This window comes from Callospermophilus lateralis, chromosome 10 (assembly GCF_048772815.1).
Source record: "Callospermophilus lateralis isolate mCalLat2 chromosome 10, mCalLat2.hap1, whole genome shotgun sequence".
Lineage (NCBI taxonomy): Eukaryota > Metazoa > Chordata > Mammalia > Rodentia > Sciuridae > Callospermophilus > Callospermophilus lateralis.
The window spans coordinates 55114289-55135195 of NC_135314.1; the positions used below are offsets into that span (position 1 = coordinate 55114289).

Consider the following 20907-nt stretch of genomic DNA (forward strand, 5'->3'; position numbering starts at 1 on the left):
ATTTCGGCATGTTAGCTAGTAGCTATCATTTTAATTTTAACATATTCCATCTTGCTGGTTTTTTTTTTTTATTTTTTTTTATTAACTGTCTTCTGGGGCACAGCCTTCTTATGTACTTTCTGTCTGGTACCTACTTGATTTTTGAATGTCTGTGGAGTCAGTAAACCTATTCAGTGCATTCTGGTGAAAGAGGCAGAGAGGCAGTTTGAGAAATGTATTGAGCTTATATGAAGTGCTTTTCTTTAAATTTTTTTTTTTTTTCTCTTGAGAGAGGACCTTGCTGTGTAACCCAGGCTGGTTTTGATCTCAAGATCCTACTGTCTTAGCCTCCCAGTTAGCTAAGACTAAAGGCCTATGCCATTGCACCTGGCCAAAAAAGTTTCACTTAAATAAACAACTTTTTAGATTTGATAACTGTTAAATGCTTTCGTGATTATGCTTTTAATAACATACAGATGCTTTTTGACCTATGGTGGTGGTATATTTTCCATAAATCCAGTGTAAATTAAAAATATTATAACTTAAAGAAAAATGCCTAGCCTACCGAACATCATAGCTTAGCAACACAATTCATTGAAAAATGTTTAACCTCATGATTGCATGGCTGCCGGGAGCTATAGCTGTTTGGTGCTGTTGCCTAGCATCACAAGATAATATGGTACAACCTAGAAAAGATAAACATTCACAATCTGAAGTATGGTTTCTACTGAATGCATCTTGCTTTATAGCATTGTAAGATAAAAAAATAAAATTGTAAATTGAGCCATCATAAGCTGGGGACCATCTGCTCGCTCTTTGAGAAATAATCCACACAGGCAGAATCTTTTGAGCAGTGATTGCCCTGTCAAGGCCAGATGTTCTTTTGTATTTCAAATTATAATAGGTATCCAGTTGCTTTTAACTGCACTAGATGCTCTTTATTTGGGTGGCAAGACTGACTTGCCTGTGCTTATATATCCAAGAAAAGGCCACCACTTGTACAACACCTAGAATTCATGGACTGAAAAGGTTTCATGGACTGAATAAATGAATGCCTCCCTCATGAGTTCTAATCATTAATTAAACATTGTCATCCTGATCTGTTAGGTAAAGTTTTCATGGAAGGTGCTTTGGTGTCATTAAGAAAAGCAAGAACATATACTTCATTTGTGTTTATATAGTAACAAACCCATTTTATTGCTTTGTTTTTAAAATTAAATTGTATAATAATAATTCAAATGTAATATTTCTTTTATATCCATTTGTGGTTTCTAACTTGTCCTGGATTATTTGCTTTAAGACTTTATACCATATGTACAAATATTCACCATTATCAATAGAGTTTCATACAAACTGAGTTTTTAGAGGAGCAAAATAAGTCATTTTATTAGAGGACTTTGATTTTTAAGAAGTATGTTTGGAGTTAAAATTTTATGTTGGACGATGACATCTGCTGGCAGAGGCATAATATTGTACGTAGCTCAGCTTGATGAGAGCCTGTAAAATGACCCCATGAAAAGAAGGAATAAGAGCTATTGCATTTCAAAGTTAAAATATTCTGGATAAGAGTACCTTTCCATTTAATTTATTATAAAATTATATTTGTAATAAGAAGTAATACTTGCTTTACAGGGATCTATTAACCAGCGCTTTTTTTTTTTTTTTTTTTTTTTGGTAACTCATTTGTTTAGATTGTGAATATAACAATTACTGCTTTTGGTTTTAATCACCTCTTGTTCAGTGGTATATTATCATCAGATAGCAATATTTATGGATAATGAAGTATTTACTTAAGAGTTTGCAGCTATCTGATGTTATAACATTTAATGAATTTTTACTGTGTACTGGACATTGATTTAAGAACTAGGCAAGTGTTTACTTCTTACAACAGTCTTAAAATATTTTTTTAGAGTTTTTTTAAAAATCTTTTTTAGTTGTAGATGGACACAATACTTTTTTTGATTGATTTATTGTTATGTGGTGCTGAGGATCAAACCCAGTGTTTCCATGTGCTAGGCAGGCACTCTACCACTGAGCCACAACCCCAGCCCTTAAAATACTTTTTTAATTACCATTTTTCTAATGAGGAAGAGGAAGTCAATAAAAGCTAAGCAATTTGCTCAAGGTTACTCAGTAAGTGAACTTTTGAAATTGATATAGGCACTCATTTCTGTTAGGGTTATACAAGAGAGTAGAATTGTTGTGTCATAGATTATATGTATGTTTGGCTTTGATAGGTACTACCACAGGCTATGTATTTTTCTAAATTTATTTTGTACTCTGATAACCTGTGATCTACCAGAACACTCTCATTTCTGCTAATATTGTTTTGTGAACATTTGTGGAGGGCATTTTATTAGACAGGTAAGTAGAATTCAGATTTTTATATCAATCTGTTGAGTAGTACTATATAGAAAACTTGTTTTTTATTTATTAGTTTATTAATACCAGGTTTCTATTTTTTATAATCCCTTGGTCCCTCTCCTGTACTAATCTCCCTCTGATTTTCATGGGATTTCTCCCCCTCTTCCTGTTTCTTCTCTAGTTTCCATGTGAGAGAAAACATATGACCCTTGACCATCTGAGTTTGACTTATTTAATAATTTGACATAATGATATCTAGTTCCATCCATTTTACTGCAAATGACATAATTTCATTTTTCTTTTATGACTGAATAAAACTCCATTGGGTATATATACCACATTTTCTTTATCCATTCATCCATTGATGGATACCTACACTGATTCCATAGTTTGGCTATTGTGAATTGCAATGATATAAACATGGGTATGCATGTATCATTGTAGTATGATGGCTTTAATTCTTTAGGATGAATATTGAGGAGTGATACAGCTGGCTCATGGTTTCATCTCTAGTCCTTGGGGAAACCTTCATACTGATTTCCATAATGGCTGTACTAATTTACAATCCCACCAACAGTGTAAAAATGTTCCTTTATTTTCCACATCCTTGTCAGCATTTATTATTATTTGTATTCTTGATGATTACCATTCTGACTGGTGTAAGATGTAATCTCAGTGTATTTGTTATTTGCATTTTCCTAATTGTTAATGATATTGAACACATTTTCATGTATTGACCATTTTATTTTTTTTATTGAGAAGCATCTATTTAGTTCATTTGTCCATTTATTAATTGGGTTATTTGATTTTATTGGTGCAAAAGTTTTTTGAGTTCTTTACATATTCTAGATGTTAATCTTCTATCAGAAGAGTAGCTTACAAAGATTTTCTCCCATTCTGTAGGTTCTCTCTTTATATTCCTAATTGTTTCCTTTGCTGTGCAGAAGGTTTTGAATTTGATGCCATCCCATTTATTAACCTTTGGCATTATTTCCTGAACATATGAGAAAGTTTTGCCTGTTCCTAGATATTGGAGTGTTGACCCTGTGTTTTCTTCTAGGAGTTGCATAGTTTTTGTTGTAATTCCTAGATCTTTTCATCCATTTTGAGTTAATTTTTGTGCAGGGTTAGAGATAAGGGTGTAGTTTAATTCTTCTACATAGGGATAACCAGTTTTCCCAGTACCATTTGTTTAAAAGATCATATGTTTAAAAATACTCCTATGTATGGCACTTTTGTCAAGGATCATATAACTGTTTCGTCCCTTTGTCTTCTATTGTACCATTGGTCTCTGCGTTTGTTTTTATGTCAGTACCATGCATGTTACTATAGCTCTGTAGTATATTTCAAAGTCAGGTATTGTGATGCCTTCTGCACTGTTTTTTGTTTGTTTGGTTTTTTTTGCTTAGAATTGCTTTGGCTATTTTGGGTCTTTTATTCTTCCAATTGAGTTTTAAGACTGTTTTTCTAGTTCAGTGAAGAATGTCATTGGTATTTTGATGAAGATTGCATTGAATATGTATATTCTTTTTGGTAGTATGGCCACTTAATAGTATTATTTCTGCCTGTCCATGAGTATTGAAGGTCTTTCCATTTTTGGAGTTCTTCAATTTCTTTCTTTCTTTTTTTTTTTTTAATATTTTTAGTTGTAGATGTACACAATACCTTTATTTTTATATGGTGCTGAGAATTGAACCTAGTGCCTCACATGTGCAAGGCAAGCACTGTACCACTGAGCTACAGCCCCAGCCCCTTTTTCAATTTCTTTCTTCAGTTTTCTTTATAGAGGTCTTTCACCTCCTCGTTTAGATTTATTCCTAGGTATTTTATTTTCTTTGAGGCTATTGTGAATGGAATCGTCTTCCTGATTTCTTTCTCAGATTCATTGTTGATGTATAGAAAACTAATTGATTTTTGTATGTTGATTTTGTAAACTGCTACTTTGCCAAATTTATTAGCTTAACAGTCTTTTAGTGTAGGTTTTTGGACCTTCTAAGTATAGGATCACATTATAAACAGTGATAATTTCACTTTTCTTTCCTATTTTTATCCCTTTTATTTCTTTCTCTTGCCTAATTGCTGTCGCTTGAATTTCTAGCACTATATTAAATAGGAGTGGTTAAGAGTAGACATCCTTGTCTTGTCCCAGATCTTGAAGGAAATACTTTCCGTTTTTCCCCATTTACTATGAATTTGGCTTTGTTTTTTTCATATATAGCCTTTAAAATGTTGAGGTAGGTTCTTTCTATCTCTTTTCTTCTGTGTTTTTATTATAATGGATGCTAAATTTTGTCGAAGGCATTATCTGCATCTATTGAGATGACTGTGATTTTTGTCTTTCTATTTATGTGTTAAATTACATTTATTGATTTACATATATTAGACCATCCTTGCATATCTGGAACAAAACCAACTTTGGACCTGGTGTACATTCTTCTCATGTTATTAAGAATTTTTTATCTAAGTTCTTCAGGGATATTGGGTTGTTGTTTTATTTCTTTGATGTGTCCTTATCTGGTTTTGTTATGAGTGTGATACTGGCTTCCTAGAATGTATTTTTGGTAGTGTTTTATCTTATGGAATAATTTGAGGAGTATTGACATTAGTTCTTCTTTAAAGGTTTGTTTGGTAGAATTCATCTGAGAATCCATCTGGTCCTGGGGTTTTCTTTGTTGGAAGCTTTTTATTATTGCTTCTATCTCAGTACAGGTTATTGGACTGTTTAGGTTTTCCATTTATTTCCTCTTGATTCAGTTTTGTAGATCATATTTGTCTAGAAATGTATCCATTTCTTCTAAGTTTTCCTATTTATTGAAGTGTAAGTTTTCAAAATTGTCTCTAATGATCCTCTGTATTTTTGTGATGCCTTTTTTTTAATCTCTAATTATATTAAAATGGATTTTCTCTCTTTTTTTTTTCAGTTAATTTTAATGGCTTATAAATCTCGTTTTTTCCCCAGAACCAATTCTTCCCTTTCATTGATCCTTTGAATTTTTTTTTTCATTCTCAATTTCATTGATATCAGCTCCGATCTTTATTATTTTCTTCTTTCTAATGGTTTGGAATTAGTTTGTTCTTTTTCAAGGGCCTTGAGATGCATCATTAGGTTGTTTATCTGGGATCTTTCTGATTTTCTTATGTAAGTACTTACTTATAGCTATAAATTTTCGTCTTGGAACTCCCTTCATAGTGTCCTAGAGGTTCTGGTATGTTGTATCACTATTCTTGTTTGAGTCTAAGAATTTTTAAATTTCTCCCCTGATTTCATCTATCACCCATTCATCATTGAAAAATGTATTGCTCAGGATGCTGCAGTTGTGATTCAGTGTGAGCACTTACCTAGCATGTGTGAGGCACTGAGTTTGATCCTCAGCGCCACATTTAAAAATAAATAAATAAAATAAAGATATTTAAAAAGGGGTTGGAGATATGGCTCAGTGATTAAGTGTCCCTAGTACCAAAAAAGAAAAAAAAGAAAACTTTAAAAAAAAGTATATTGTTCAGTTTCCATGTTTTCAATCTCCATGTGTTTATATAACTTCTGTAGGGTCTGATCATGTTGGTTTCTAATTTCATTCCATTTTGATCTGATAAGATACAAGGAATTAATCTTTTTTTTTTTTTTGCATTTGCTAAGTGTTGTTTTTGGTGTATAAGTTCACTCTTACTGATTGATCTCAAAACTCCTAATTTTTTAATTGTTAAAGCATCAGGATTATTATATTCTTTTTTATTCCCTTTTCCCTTGAGAATATAAACTGGACTAGGAACTAAGTGAAGGATTTTAAAATACAATACCCTTAAGACAGATATTATAATTGAAGGAGAGGTTTTACAAAGAGCATTTAGTGAGGACTATTAAAGAATTAGCATAAATTTTTGACTGGAAAAAGCTTAATTCACCACTTTCAAAAATAATTCAGGTGTTTTTCTTTAGGGAATAATAATGCTAAAGCCCTTCTGTAAAATGTGTGATGAATTGAACTACTTTTGAGAGTCCTTTTTTTCCCTAAGATGTTATGGTAAATGTTTTTGAGGAATCATATCGCAAGAACTTTTTTCCTTTTTCCATTAGTATCTTCAGATAATAAAAAGCAGATACTTAATGAAGCTTCTGCTGGAAGTGAAAGAGACACATCAAGCATAGCACAAGATTGGTCAATACAAGATCATTATAGAATGTATTCACCAATAATATACCAAGCCCTCTGTGAGCATGTGCAGACTCAGATGTCAATGATGAGTAACTTGGCTTCGAAGAATTGTTCTAATGGAATTCCTGCTACACCTTGCCATACTGAGTCTGGTTCTGGTTAGTATGAATGATGTTTTTTAAATACTGGATGTAAACTGTGATTAAATTGTTTCATTATTATATAAACAATGCGATATGTGAATGACTTTTCCCTCCTCTTACTTTTTAGAATATCAGGCAACATCACGTTCTAGTTATGGCTGTTCTACCTCTACCCCAGCCTGGTCACCTCAGCGGCTGCCCTGCCCTCCAGTGGTTCATTCTGTGTGTACAGTTTTTATATTACACAAGTGATAGTTTGCTTATAGAAATTGGCATCTTAGGAGTGAATATTGAATTTTATTAATTCTTAATGTGCTAGTATGTAAAAAACAATTATTTTTTCAAGTTATTTTTTTATTAGAAAAGTTTGACCTTTTGTTTTAGAACAATAGCGAGAATGAGGGGAAGAAATCAGTAGAAAAAAGAAATCAACCATACCCATCAACCAAGCACAGCTGCACTCTGATATAGTACTTTCGAGTCATTTAATTATCTTTGTAGGTTTTGTTTTCTGTTTGTTAAGCTTGCTTTCTTTTTAAAATAAGAGTTATAATTAAATTTATAGCTTTAAATATGCTTTTCATTTATTATAAGCATGTTTGTATCTTTTCTGAATAAGTAGTTAATGCTGTATTTTGTGGATATACTATAGTCCAACTACATATGTATTTAAGTAACAGCCAATTTTTTTCTGTAATATTTCTCTAAGTATATTTATGCAAAGGCTTTTTGTATGTTTGAGCTTCTTTTTTTAAATTTTTTTTTTTTATTTTTAGATGGGCACAATACCATCTTTTTATTTTTATGTGGTGCCAGGGATCTAACCCAGTACCTCACGCATGCTAGGCAAGTGCTCTACCACTGAGCAACAACCCTGGCCCCTTGAGCTTATTTTCTTACAATGCAATTTCCCAATTTGCAAATGTTTGTTTTGATCCAAAAGTGGACAAATTTTTGCTGCCTCTAAAGTATGTAAACAATCTATTTTAGTCATAACCTTATAATGTTCCCATATTGCAAACTAGAATCTTTATTGTAAACTGGAGAAATCCAGCTTGCTTTTAAGCTGAAAATAACAGAAAGTTAGTTTCTAATATTTGAAAGCTATTTTCTAATATTTTTCGTTTGAGTTTGTTATAATTAATGCCTCCACTAAGTGAATGCTCACAGTTTTGATGGCTTTTTTTTTTTCCCCCTTGCTTCAGGAAGTTCAAACTGATGATGATAACCAGTCGGCATCACAAAGTAAAATAATCTCTGTGAACTATTCTGATGGCCCAAGGAATTCATTTAATATCAGTCCTGGAGTTCCATGTGGCTTGCCCCAAACTGAAAAAGCGGCTATTCCAACATTTCAGCAGCCAAGTCTTGCTAATTGGATTCTGACACAACAAGGAGTTCCTAAGGAAGCAGACCTACTAAAGTGTTTTCAAACACATATGTCTCTGTTTCAATCTCATGAAAAAGAAACTCTTCCGGACAGTCAGACACACCGAAGCTCCACTCAATCACAGCTAGCTTTCTTGGCCACTAATGAAGAAAGATGTGCCAGAGAACAAATTGGAGAGGCCACAAATGAAGGAAAGTATTTAAACATACATGTGCAAGATACAAAAACAGTCAAGGATGTACAGAAGGCAAAAAATGTGAACCAGACTGCTGACAAAGTTAGAACTATAAAATATTTGTTGAGAGAACTCAAGGCTCTGGTAGCAGAACAAGGTAGATGAGTACTTTCTTCATACTACATACTTATTACCATTCCTATTTTGTATAGTATGGTATTATGCTAAATAGCTGTGTCATATTGTCTAACTATGATTCAAATTTAGAATAATTTCCCTGAAGTTTGTGGTGTTTTTCATGAAACTATGTCTTGAACTAATAAGGAAATTTCTGTGGTATTCTTATTTTTTTAGGTTTTGATCTCTTCCTTCCTATGAATTTGAAACATGTTGGGAAATAGTAAGCATTCAAAGTTTTGCTTGCAAGTGTGTATTCATTCCATTTGATCCAAATGGATCCTGAAAAGATTCAGTTAAAGAGAATTTGTAGAGATAAAATTAGAGTGGTTAGAAGACCCCTTAAAATGATTAACTCCATGGAGTAGATTGCTTAATTTTCCTATTTAAAAAAGACACAGAGATTTCCTTCCCATTATTTCTTTAATAACTATTATATTGTTCATCAAATTGCACTTTGAGAAGTAACCCAAATCTCTTTTCAGTTTGGTTTTAGGATTTTTCTCTTAAAAATAATGTCTTTGAGCCAGGATGTATTTAATTTGAGATATATGTGTGTGTGTGTGTGTGTGTGTATATATATATATATATATATATATATATATATATGTATGTATGTTTATATATACATATATATATATCCGCCCCCCCAAAGTAAGGCTTTGCTTTGAATGAGTTACAAATTTGTCATCATGAAAAACATGGTAATTGATTATGGAAGTAATGACTGAATATATAACATTTGCAGACAGACATACTCATAATCATAAAATACTGCAGGAACAGCCACATATTTAGCAAATTAAAATTGCTGTGTTTTCAGACCATCAAATTATTACTCTTCTCCTAACCAAATACTTAATCATAATAATGATGGTAATAATGATATTATTTATCACTCTTTTACACTTACTCTGTGCCTTGTGCTATATTTTTCATGAATCACTTCATTTAATCTTCACAGCAACCCTGTGAAGTTCCATCATTTCCCCCATTTTACAGATGAGTATATTGAGGCTTGGAGAACAGCATCTCATTTAATCTTCTGAACTACCCAGTGAGGTATTGTTATCACTTCCATTTAACCATGAAGAGACCCAGGCTTCAAGAGTTAGTAATTTAGATGCTGGTCAAAGGATACAAAATTTCAGATAGGAGGAATAAGTTCAAGAGATCTATTGTACAGCATGGTGAATATAGTTAATAAAAATGTATTGCATTCTTTAAAATTACCAAGAGAATTCTAGTGTTCTCATTACAAAAAATAAGTATATGAAGTAAAGCTACCCATTCCACAATGTATACATATTTTAAAACATATTGTATGTGATAAATATATGCTTATTGGTCAATTTAAATGCATTAATCTTTTTAAAAGATTAATTTAGTTTTTAAAAAAGAGTCAAGTGATTTGACTAAGGCTATAATCTAGGAAGGGATAAGGCCCCAGTCTGTCCCTTGAAAATTCATAAGCAAACACAGTTAGTCCACAGTGACTATAGAAGATGGCTCAGTGATTGGATATAGTTGTTTACTGTGTACATGTATTTTTCATTAGGATGTTAAAATGCTTGTGGAGTTGAATAAGTTTTTGTAATTTGAATATACTTTCAACCTATCGAATGTTTTGATATTGGTTAATAGGTAATTTTAAATATTCCCAGTCCACAGAAAATTTGAGAATTAAGAAACAAAAATAAAAAGGACAAAAGAGCTAATATACCCCTGTATCTGTTTGCTACTTCTTAAAATATTTACTATGCACAATTAATAACCAAAATGTTAGAATTGTGGCTGGCTGTATTAAATCTATTTTATAAAATCAAATAACGAAACTTAGCAAGCCATCCCTCAGTATTTGCAAAATGAGTCACCTAAAATAAATTAATTTTTATAACAGGATCATTTAATTTTTATAACATGAATTTTTCATGTTTGTACTGTATTCAATTTTAGGAAACCCTATAGCACTCAGAAGTCCACTATAGACCTTTGATAAGTGTGAATTAGCAGATATGTGTAAACTACTGTCCTCCTTGACTCAAATGAAAAAATATAAGCTATTGATTTAAGATTAACCTTTAATTTACTAGATTTAATTTCTTTAGAATTTTTCTAAGTAAGCAGGAAAGAGGAAAATGGGATTTGTATATAAATTCATAAATAATTGAATTAAAATGTATTTATAGCCAAGTATGAACATACCTATAAAGATTTTCTTTTATAGTTATACGTACCAATGGGCTTGTCCAAAATCAGTTTAAAATATTAATTTTACTCATTTCTTTTGTCTCTTATAGAGGATTCAGAAATTCAGAGATTGATAACAGAAGTAGAAGCATGTATATGTGGGCTTCCAGCAGTAAGTGGAAACAGAAATATTCAAATTGAAATAGCACTGGCTATGCAGCCATTGAGAAGTGAAAATGCTCAGTTACGAAGGTAATTGCTCTTCGAATATTTTTGTGTGTAAGTAAAGATGTCTCATAGTTAGAATGATGGTGCCCAATGGAAAAATCTAGGACTTCATAAGAAAAATTGATTTGCTGTCTTACTGTATTCCACTTTTTCCCAAAGATTTCTAGGATTTTCTAATTAACTTTTCCATTACTTCTGCCTACTAATACCTATTTTCTTCCACCTTTTTTAAACCTCTGTCACCTGGTTTAGTGTATAGACAAGATAATTATTCTACTGTAACATATGTCTAAATCTCAGAGGCATAGTACAGAAATGTTTAGTTCTCCCTCACTGCAAGACATCGTCGTGGGTCACTGGAGATCTTTTTCATCTTTTGACTCAGGATCTAGGTTCCTTTTACCTCATGAAACCATAGTATCAGTGTGTGTTTTCTAGGAAAAAGAGAATATGGATATAGCCATGGGGCATTCTTATATGCCATGGACCACTTAATATTTTGTAGGCTAAAACAAGGTACATGGCTCTTCCTAACATAATGTTCGAGGCACATAATTTTTCCAGACTTCCATATTCCTAGAAAGGAAAGTAGAACCTGATATGAGTAAGTATGTAACCCTATCACATTTAAACTTAGGGGAAAAAATTCATTTAAATTCTTGGATTTATTTTTATTTTTGACCATCTTAACATTTTGGAATAATTGTTTAAGAAAGATGTAAATCAGGGATCTTATCTCAAAATGTAGAAGAAGTCACCACATATTAATAATATCCTAATTTTGAATCTTTTGGTGATGACCATCAGGGCCAATATTCCAGTGTCTATTAATATACTTCACAGAGAATTAGAGTACATTTACTTTCAGGTGCTTCTGCAACACTACAATGTGAATGTGTCCTGAGTGTTACAGTTGCAGGAGTTTTAATCATTGTATAACATGGGATTTTAGGGACCTGCACAGATTTTTTAAGAAACTGGAAAGCAAAAAAAAAATAGGATTTTTGGTTGGAGAGTAGCTTAATTTTATTGATTGGATTCTAAGCAGGCGAGATACCTAGTGAGATTTACTTTCTTAGTGTTATTTTTCTAGAAATCTTGTTTGTGTGTACGTAAAATATCTGATACGTGATAGACTCGCCAAGTTTAAATTCTGTCACCAGTCCTGACATAAGGGATTCTATAACAATGTTAATTTTTTAAAACCAAGACTAAATAATAATGGTAATTAACAGCAGCTACATTTAGATCAGGCTATTGTCTTTGTAAAAAAATTTTTTTACTTTTAGTTATACATGGACACAATATTTTTATGTGGTGCTGAGGATTGAACTTGTGCCTCACATGTACGTGGCAAGCGCTCTGCCAATGAACCACAACCGCAGCCTGAGGATATTGTCCTTTATATGTGTCATCTCTAAATCCTCACAGTGTTCTATGAGTAGATATTGCTATTCTCATTTATACATGGGGAAATCAAAGCAAACGGTATGTAATTTGCTCAAGATCACATAGCTAAGAAATGTTGAATTCTTGTTGGAATCAAGACTCAAATCCAAGGCAATTAGATTTTAGAGAGAAGAATTCTAATTTATTGACTTATATATTGCCTCCACTAGGAAATTCATTTACCTATCACTATTTAGGTGTATTATTTGAAACGAAAGAGTCAGTCATACTATAAGCCAGTCAAAATAAACATGCATATTATTTAAAGCAATGATTATCAAAGGATTGTTTTCTTAAGCATACTGTAAGTTAATCTCAGAATATTATGTATTTTAACATTGTCACCATGGAAATATCAGTGATTCTTATTTATTTTTGTTCCTTAGAGCATTTTATAAATCTACTATTTTGCTAATTTATAAGCTACTCAAGGAAATGAGGCTTATTATTTTATTGGCTGCCAATTATTTTTAATTTTTTTAAAAAGATATTAAGCTAATTGATGACTAATCTAATTCTTTAGACTTGGTACTAGAGCTTTTTAGGCCTTCTTTCCTTAAAGGGCAATGACTATATAGAATGTTCTTGTCACTGTTGTTCACTTGACCTTTTCAAAGATAAAATTACTGAAAAATGAAGAATTGGTCAGATATGTAATTTGCTCCTTTTAGCAGAATGAGGTTTCAAGTAGCAATGTAGGGATTTTTGTGCTGCTTCATAATCTTTATTTGGAATCATTCATAATTACAAATAAAACTAGAATGTATAAGCTCATTCAGAAATGATTTTCAATCAAAAAAATTTTTTTGTGTTTAGACATTGGGAAACATCATGTTTTTTTGTAGACCGAAGTGACTCCCCCATCCCCGACCCCCAGAACTTTCTCAAAGTTTATTGACATCTTAAAAAAAAAAAAAAAAAGCATTGTTTCTATGGAATCTTGGCATTTTTTGCATTTTGAATTGGACAGATTTTATGTGAGACATGGAATAGTTGACCAATTTTTCTCTTTCCTGGTCCCCACCCATAAAATATCTGTAGAGCCCCTTTTATTTTGACCGCTAAAACCCTGGAACATTCACTAATATCTTGGGTGGGAGCTGGGTAGGATATTACTTATTATTAAGTACTGTCACACTAGGAAATGCCTTAATATTTATAAGGCAACTTAGATTTTAAGACCACTTCCTGAATGTAAACTCAAATAGAAGACCACCAGTAGGCTCACACAGAACAAAAAAATGATGGGTGGCATTAAGATTTTCTTGTCTTTATAATTTGACAGATAGTAACATAATTCCTCCAGATGGGAGCTAGTAGAAGAAGAATAGATTTGTTTAATTTTTTTTTAAATTTCACTTTATTTTTTTTATTTAGAAGACGTAATGGGAGAGCCCATGAGTTAAGATTTATACTATACTAAATGTGTCATTTAGACCATCTGGAGATATGTGTAAGACTGGAGCACAGTAACAAGATCTAGAATTGAAATGTAGACTTAGAAATAATTCACTGAACACATTTTTATTGAGCTTTTACTATGGATCTAGCACTTTTATAGATACTGGAGACAACTGTAATAATAGCATGTAATTTGTTATCAGCATATAAATGGTAAATTTACCAAAAAGGTATAGAGTGACAACACAGCAAAGAATGAATTGCTGGGTGATAATAGCTTGACTGGAAGACCACAGCAAGAGAAACCTGTGAAAGAGGCCTGAGAAGGAGCAACAAGGGAAATAGTGGGAAAGCTAAGAGAGTAATGTCATAAAAGCCAGGAAAAGATAAAAAAATATAGGAGAGATCCGTATATAACATTCAAAATAAACTACTAGAATAAATGATAAAAGAAAACTAGTTACCTTGAGTTGGCAAAGATTTTTTAAAACAGAGAAAGGAAAAAGTGCATACATTGGACTTCACTAAAATTAAAACTTTTGCTCTTCAAAAGGTACTAAAAACGAAGAGGCAAGCAACAAATTGAGAGAAAGTATTTGTAAAACACTTAACAAAGAACTTGTATCTAGAAGTATAAGGACTATCAGAACTCGATAATGAAACTATCCGTTTTTAAATATCTGGTTTAAAAATGGGTAAAATATTTGAACAGACACTACACCAAAGAAGATATATGAATATCAAATAAGAACATGAAAAGATGCAGGAGGATAGAGAGTTCAAATCCAGGCTCAGCAACGGCAAAGCACTAAGCAACTCAGTGAGACCCTGTCTCTAAATAAAATACAAAATAGAGCTAGAGATGTGGCTTAAGTGATTGAGTGCCCCTGAGTTCAATCCCTGCTAACTGCCCTCCTCCCAAAAAAAGATGATTATCATCATTAATCACTAGGAAAATGCAAATTAAAACCAAGATGAGATACCAGGCACACCCATTGGGATGACAAAAATTCAGAACATCATACCAGGTGTTAGTGAGCTTGTGGAAGAACTGGAACTTTCACGTTGTATGTAGGAAAGTAAATGGTATTTTTTTTCCAACTACTTTGGAAAACAATTTGGCAGTTTCTTGGAAATTAAAATATACCTACTGTTTGATCCAACAATTCCATCCCTAAATGTTTCTCAAGACAAGTGAAAGTTATCCTTACAAACTTGTTCATGAATATTCAGAGGAAACAACCCCAGTGTCTATCAACAGGTGAATGGATAAATAGATGGTATTATGTCCATACAATAGAATACTTCTCAACAGTAAAAAGGAAGGAATTGTTGATACATGGGACAGAATGGTTGAATCTCAAAATCATCATGCTGAGTAAATAAGCCAGGTATAAGAATATTCATTGTATGTTGATTCCATTTATATGAAATTCTGGAAAATGCAAAATCTATAAATCTTGTCTAGAAAGGGGAGGTTATGAAAAAGGACATGAGAAAACTTGAGGGTGGTGAATATTTTAATTGTGATGGTTTCATCACATATGTCAAAATGTATAGTAATTTACCTTTTTGGTAAATTTACCATTTATATGCTGATAACAAATTACATGCTATTATTACAGTTGTCTCCAGTATCTATAAAAGTGCTAAATCCATAGTAAAAGCTCAATAAAAATGTGTTCAGTGAATTATTTCTAAGTCTACATTTCAATTCTAGATCTTGTTACTGTGCTCCAGTAATACTCTGGCAGTTTATCAGAGGTCAGTTTTATATCAATAAACCTATGTAAAAATGAGTAAATTGAAAAAATTTGCCTAAATATCAGCAGTTTTTCCCTTTCTTTGTTAAAATCAAGTATATTTAATTTAACACATATTTTGCAATACCATGTGTAACACCCATTTTTAGAAGATTATTTTGGGTTATTTTTTCATATATCACTTTTTATAGAAAAATTAAGTCTAACCCTGAAAGCAGGGAAGAAGAGAGTAGCTGGTGATGTGGCAGTTAAGCTGGCTGAAGTGTTTTCACTTCCAGTGTGGAAGGAGTTGCATTGTGCTTGCATCTCAAGCATAGCAATGGGCCAAGTGGGAGAAGCTGCAGACACAGAACTAAAGGGAAGAGGATAGAAACAGGGTCCTTGAGAGTCTAAAAGGAGATGGCATTTTGGGTGCAGGTGAGACTTCTCTTTATCTGAAACCAGAGGGAAGAACTGAGGGTTAATATGCATGCAGATAAAGTCAGTCTCAAACCATATTATTTTTGTGAAAATAGGAAAGTATCCTGTTGAGAGAAGGAGGGTAAGGATGAAAGGCTTGTAATGAATGACGAATTGACTGTGTTTGGGAAAAGAAGAATATGACCAGGTACATACAAAAAGATTGTCAACAAAGCTTCTCTTACACACTTGGTGTGTAAGAGGGCCTCGGCACTTGCTGATTTTCTGAAAGATACTGAAAGGAGCATGTTCTGGGTCACCAGTGTATGTTACCTTTTCTAGTTCTATACTCTTTGTTATAAAGGGAAAATCTTTTTAGAAAATCAGAATTCTGTTGTTTTACACTTTGTGGTTTTTCACTTTATCATTAATGTGTTTGAGATATCTTTCCATATCAGTGTATATGGATATCTTCTTATTCTTAATGCCTGTGCATTAATATTTCAGTCTATGTATATACCATAATTATGTACATTGTGTTTCCAACTTGTCATTATTAAATAATGAATATTTCTTTATATATACAAGGTTTTAGATGCTTTTGCACATGTACAGCTATTTCTTAGGACAGATAACCTAGAAGTAGAATTATTTTGTCAAAGATTATGAACATTTTACATTTTGTTGAATATTGCCAAATTGTTATCTAAAGTGACTCTCATTAGTTGAGATCATTAATTTCCCTATTCTGTCACCAACAAAGTGTTATTTCTTTTTATTTCTGTCAATCCTATGATCAAAATATATTTCCTTGTTTTAAATTTTCAGATTGAGCAGTTTTCAAGTATTTATAGACCATTTCTATTTCTTATGTGAATGGCCTATTCTGTCCTTTATCACATTTAACTAGGTTGACTTCTATATTTGTAGAAGCTCTTTAAATGTTGTGTACCCTTTCCCCATCATATATATGGTAGGAATTTTTTTCTAAGCCTTCAATTCTAGAATAAGCTTCAAATTTTGATGTACTTAAATCCTGTATTCTTTTCCTTGATGGTTGCTGGATTTTGAGTCTTGCTAAGGAATGCTTTTCTCACTTAAAGATTATTTAGATTTCTCTCCTAAAACTCCATTGTTGGGCTTTGTTGTTTGTATATTTTGTATTTAATACACATGAATGATAATGAGGTAGGGGTACTATCATTTTAGATTCAATAACAAAAATAAATATTTTAATTCAGATATTTTCAAGGTAAGTTATTCTAGAAAGATGCTAGAGATAACTTCTTTTTTTTAAGCAGTGCCTTCTTAGAAGTAAACACTTTTGTATGTTCCTATTGGTGAAAAGTTACATGTTGTGAAGTTCATTTTGGGCAAGGTTGCTACTTATTCACATTCTCATTAAATAGACATTAACTTTTCCATCTAATAAGGAAATTACTAGAAGCATATATTTCTGTTTCCCAATTTTGCCAGTGTGTGACAAACATCAAGCAGAAAGTTATCTATTAGTAGTCAGTGGTCTGCAGGTATCTAGTTCATAGTGACTGATCTTTTAAAAAGTAGATGATTGACTACAGTAATGAAGATGCAGAGAAGGAAAGCAGAAAAAGAAAATAGCAATAAGGGATATAAGGGAAAAGAATAGAACAACAACAAAAAAGAAAAGAAAGAGAACAGTAGAAAATGGGGTGGGGGAGAGAGAGAAAAATTTAACATAATATTTTGCAATAGCATGTGTAACACCCATTTTAGAAGATTATCTTGGGTTATTTTTTCATATATCACTTTTTATAGAATAATTACTTTTTTAAAGTCTAACCCTGAAAGCAGGGAAGAAGAGAGTAGCTGGTGATATGGCAGTTAAGCTGGCTGGAATTATCCCAGGCTCCTGGCTGTAGGGTGTTTTTGTTGTTATTTTGCTCAGTATTTGTCTTTTTTGTTTTGGAGGTGAGATGAACTTCCGCTATTCTTTTTTTTTTCTGCCCAGCTTTTCTATTTTTTTATTTATATATGATAGTAGAATGCATTAGAATTCTTATAATACGTAAAAAGCACAATTTTTCATATCTCTGGTTGTATACAAAGTATATTCACATCAATTCATGTCTTCATACATGTACTTTGGATAATAATGATCATCACATTCCATTATCATTTATAACCCGGTGCCCCCTCCCTTCCCCTCCAACCCTCTGTCCTATCTAGAGTTTGTCTATTCTAGAGTTTGTCCATGCTCCTGCTCCCTATCCCACTATGAAAATCCATATGCAACAAAATGAAGTTAAACCCCTATCTCTCACATGCCTAAAACTCAACTCAAAATGGGTCAAAGACTTAGGAATAAAACCAGAGACCCTGCATCTAATAGAAGAAAAAGTAGGCCCTAATTTCCATCATGTGGGATTAGACCCCAACTTCCTTAATAAGACTCCTGTGGCATAAGAATTAAAATCAAGAATCAATAAATGGGATTGGGGGCTGAAAGTTGTAGCTCAGCAGTAGAGCGCTTGCCTTGTATGCGTGAGGCGCTGGGTTTGATTCCCAGCACTACATATAAATAAGGAAATAAAATAAAGTTCCATCAACAACTAAAAATAAAAAATAAAAAGTAAAACAAATGGGATGAACTCAAACTAAAAGTTTCTTCTCAGCAAAAGAAACAATCTGTGAGGTGAATAGAGAGCCTTCATCTTGGGAGCAAATCTTTACTCCTCACACATCAGATAGAACACTAATCTCAAAAAGCTAAGCACCAAAAAAAAAAAAACAACCCAATCAATAAATGGGCCAAGGACCTGAACAGACACTTCTCAGAAGATGATATACAATCAATCAACAAATATATGAAAAAATGTTCATTATCCTATCAATTAGAGAAATGCAAATCAAAACCACTCTAAGATTTCATCTCACTCCAGTCAGAATGGCAGCTATTAGGCATACAAACAACAATAAGTGTTAGCAGGAAAAAGGTACACTCATACAGTGCTGGTGGGGACTGAAAATTGGTGCAGCCAATTTGGAAAGCAGTTATGGAGATTTCTTGGAAAATTAGGAATGGAACCACCATTTGACCCAGCTATCCCTCTCCTCCGTCTATACCCAAAGCCTGAAAAACAGCATACTACAGGGACACAGCCACATCAATGTTTCTAGCAGCACAATTCACAATAGCTAAACTGTGGGACCAACCTAGATGCCCTTCAACAAATGAATGGATTAAAAAAAATGTGGCATATATACACAATGGAATATTACTCAGCAATAAAAGAGAATAAAATCATGGCATTTGTAGGTAAATGGATGTAGTTAGAGAAGATAATGCTAAGTGAAGTTAGCCAATCCCCAAAAAACAAATGCCAAACTTCCACTATTCTACTGAGTAGTTTTTGTATATCACTGTTTGGTCTTGTTTGCTTTTGTTTTTTTCTCAATTTTTTTGTTGGTGCATTAGTATGCATAATTATAATGTTTACTGTTAAATGGGCTTGGATTCTTAAATTCATAGTTCATTATTTCCTTTCAGACAATTGAGAATTTTGAACCAGCGACTCAGAGAACAAGAAAACACTCAAAAGACATCTGGCCCTGTGGAATGCAACCATGAATGTAGGTAAAAGAACTTTAAAACTATTAAAATCTTAGTGGCTCTGGAAATGCTGATTTTAAAAAAATAAATTAGTTTGTCCAGTGGATTTTCTTTGTTTCCAATCAACTTAAAAATAGGTATGGTGCTCCATATTAAAACAGAAAATAGTGCAGGAAAATAAAACATTAGTGTGCTGTCTACATCCCAGTAATACATCTCTACTAAAGGTGTATATTGTGCCAAGCACAATAAAATTATATATGTACTTTCAAATTTTTAAAAATTGAGTGTGTGCTTTATGTACTCTTTCAAAGCTTACATTTATTCATTTTATACATAGTGAACATTTTTTCCTATAAAAATACATAAATTTTCGATTTTTTTCTTTGATAACTTATTTTCTGCTTATGTGGCTCTACCATAATATATTGAAGATCTTCTGGAAGACATCTGAATACTTCACCCCTTTTCCTCAAAGCAAACAACAATGCAATGAAAATTCTTCTTTTTTTAATATTTATTTTTTTAGTTGTAGTTGGACACAATGCCTTTATTTTATTTATTTGTTTTTTTGTGGTGCTGAGGATTGAACCCAGGGCCTTGCACATGCTAGACAAGTGCTCTACTGCTGAGTCACAACCCCAGCCCCTGAAAGATTCTTATCTTTATACAAATATGTGAGCATTTTGCAAGATAGATTTATAATAATAGAACTGATGAGCCAAATAGTATATGCAATCGCAATTTTAACAAATATCACTAAATTATCCTTATGTTGTTTTGAGACAGAGTCTAACTATATTGTTTAGGCTGTTTTTTAAATTCCCAAGCTCAAGAGATCGCCCTCCTTAGCCTCCTCAGTAGCTGGGACAACAGGCACAAGCCACCAAATTGTCCTTATGGGTCACAGGTTAATAGAGAAATAAAAACTAATAGTATTAGAAGGGAAAAAATGAGACTTATTATTATTATTATTGCCTGCTGTGGTTATATACTACATTGTTTGTGCTACAAAACCTGCCTCATTTCCTTTCTTGCAGTAGTCAATGAAAAATATTTGTGATTGATGAAGAACTACGCAGTTTAGATTTATTTTCATAGGGTATAAATGAAAAGTTGTAGAATCTCTTGCCTAAATAGCGAGGGTTTTTTTTTAATAAATGACAGCAGAATGTATTACAATTCTTATTATACGTATATAGCACAATTTTTCATATCTCTGATTGTGTATAAAGTATGTTGACACCAATTCCTGTCTTCGTACATGCACTTTGGATAATGATGTTTATCACATTCCACCATCCTTACAAGTCCCCTTCTCCTACCTTTCCCTCCCACCTCTCTGCCCTATGGTTTTTTGTTTGTTTTTTTGTTTTCCTGATGAATACAATTGAGGATGAAAAAGCAATGAAAGTTTGGAACTGAAAATTTTTATGTCAACAGTGCCTATTAGAATAGGTTTTGTCTGTGCGTGTATGTGTGGGTGTGTGGTCTGGGAATTGA

At 32.5% G+C, this 20907-nt stretch overlaps 1 protein-coding gene across 3 annotated transcripts in view; it reads left to right on the plus strand.

The window, feature by feature from the left end:
* Positions 1 to 20907, plus strand: part of Ccdc14 (coiled-coil domain containing 14) — a 57472-nt gene that overhangs the window by 19718 nt on the left and 16847 nt on the right. For 2 of the 3 annotated variants that reach the window (XM_076868301.1, XM_076868303.1), the window contains 5 exons: positions 6419 to 6655; positions 6768 to 6862; positions 7846 to 8362; positions 10683 to 10824; positions 19342 to 19424. In XM_076868301.1, the coding sequence (XP_076724416.1) occupies positions 6419 to 6655; positions 6768 to 6862; positions 7846 to 8362; positions 10683 to 10824; positions 19342 to 19424 (1074 nt within the window). The remainder of the gene's footprint in view (positions 1 to 6418; positions 6656 to 6767; positions 6863 to 7845; positions 8363 to 10682; positions 10825 to 19341; positions 19425 to 20907) is intronic. The other variant, XM_076868302.1, reaches the window with a different exon arrangement.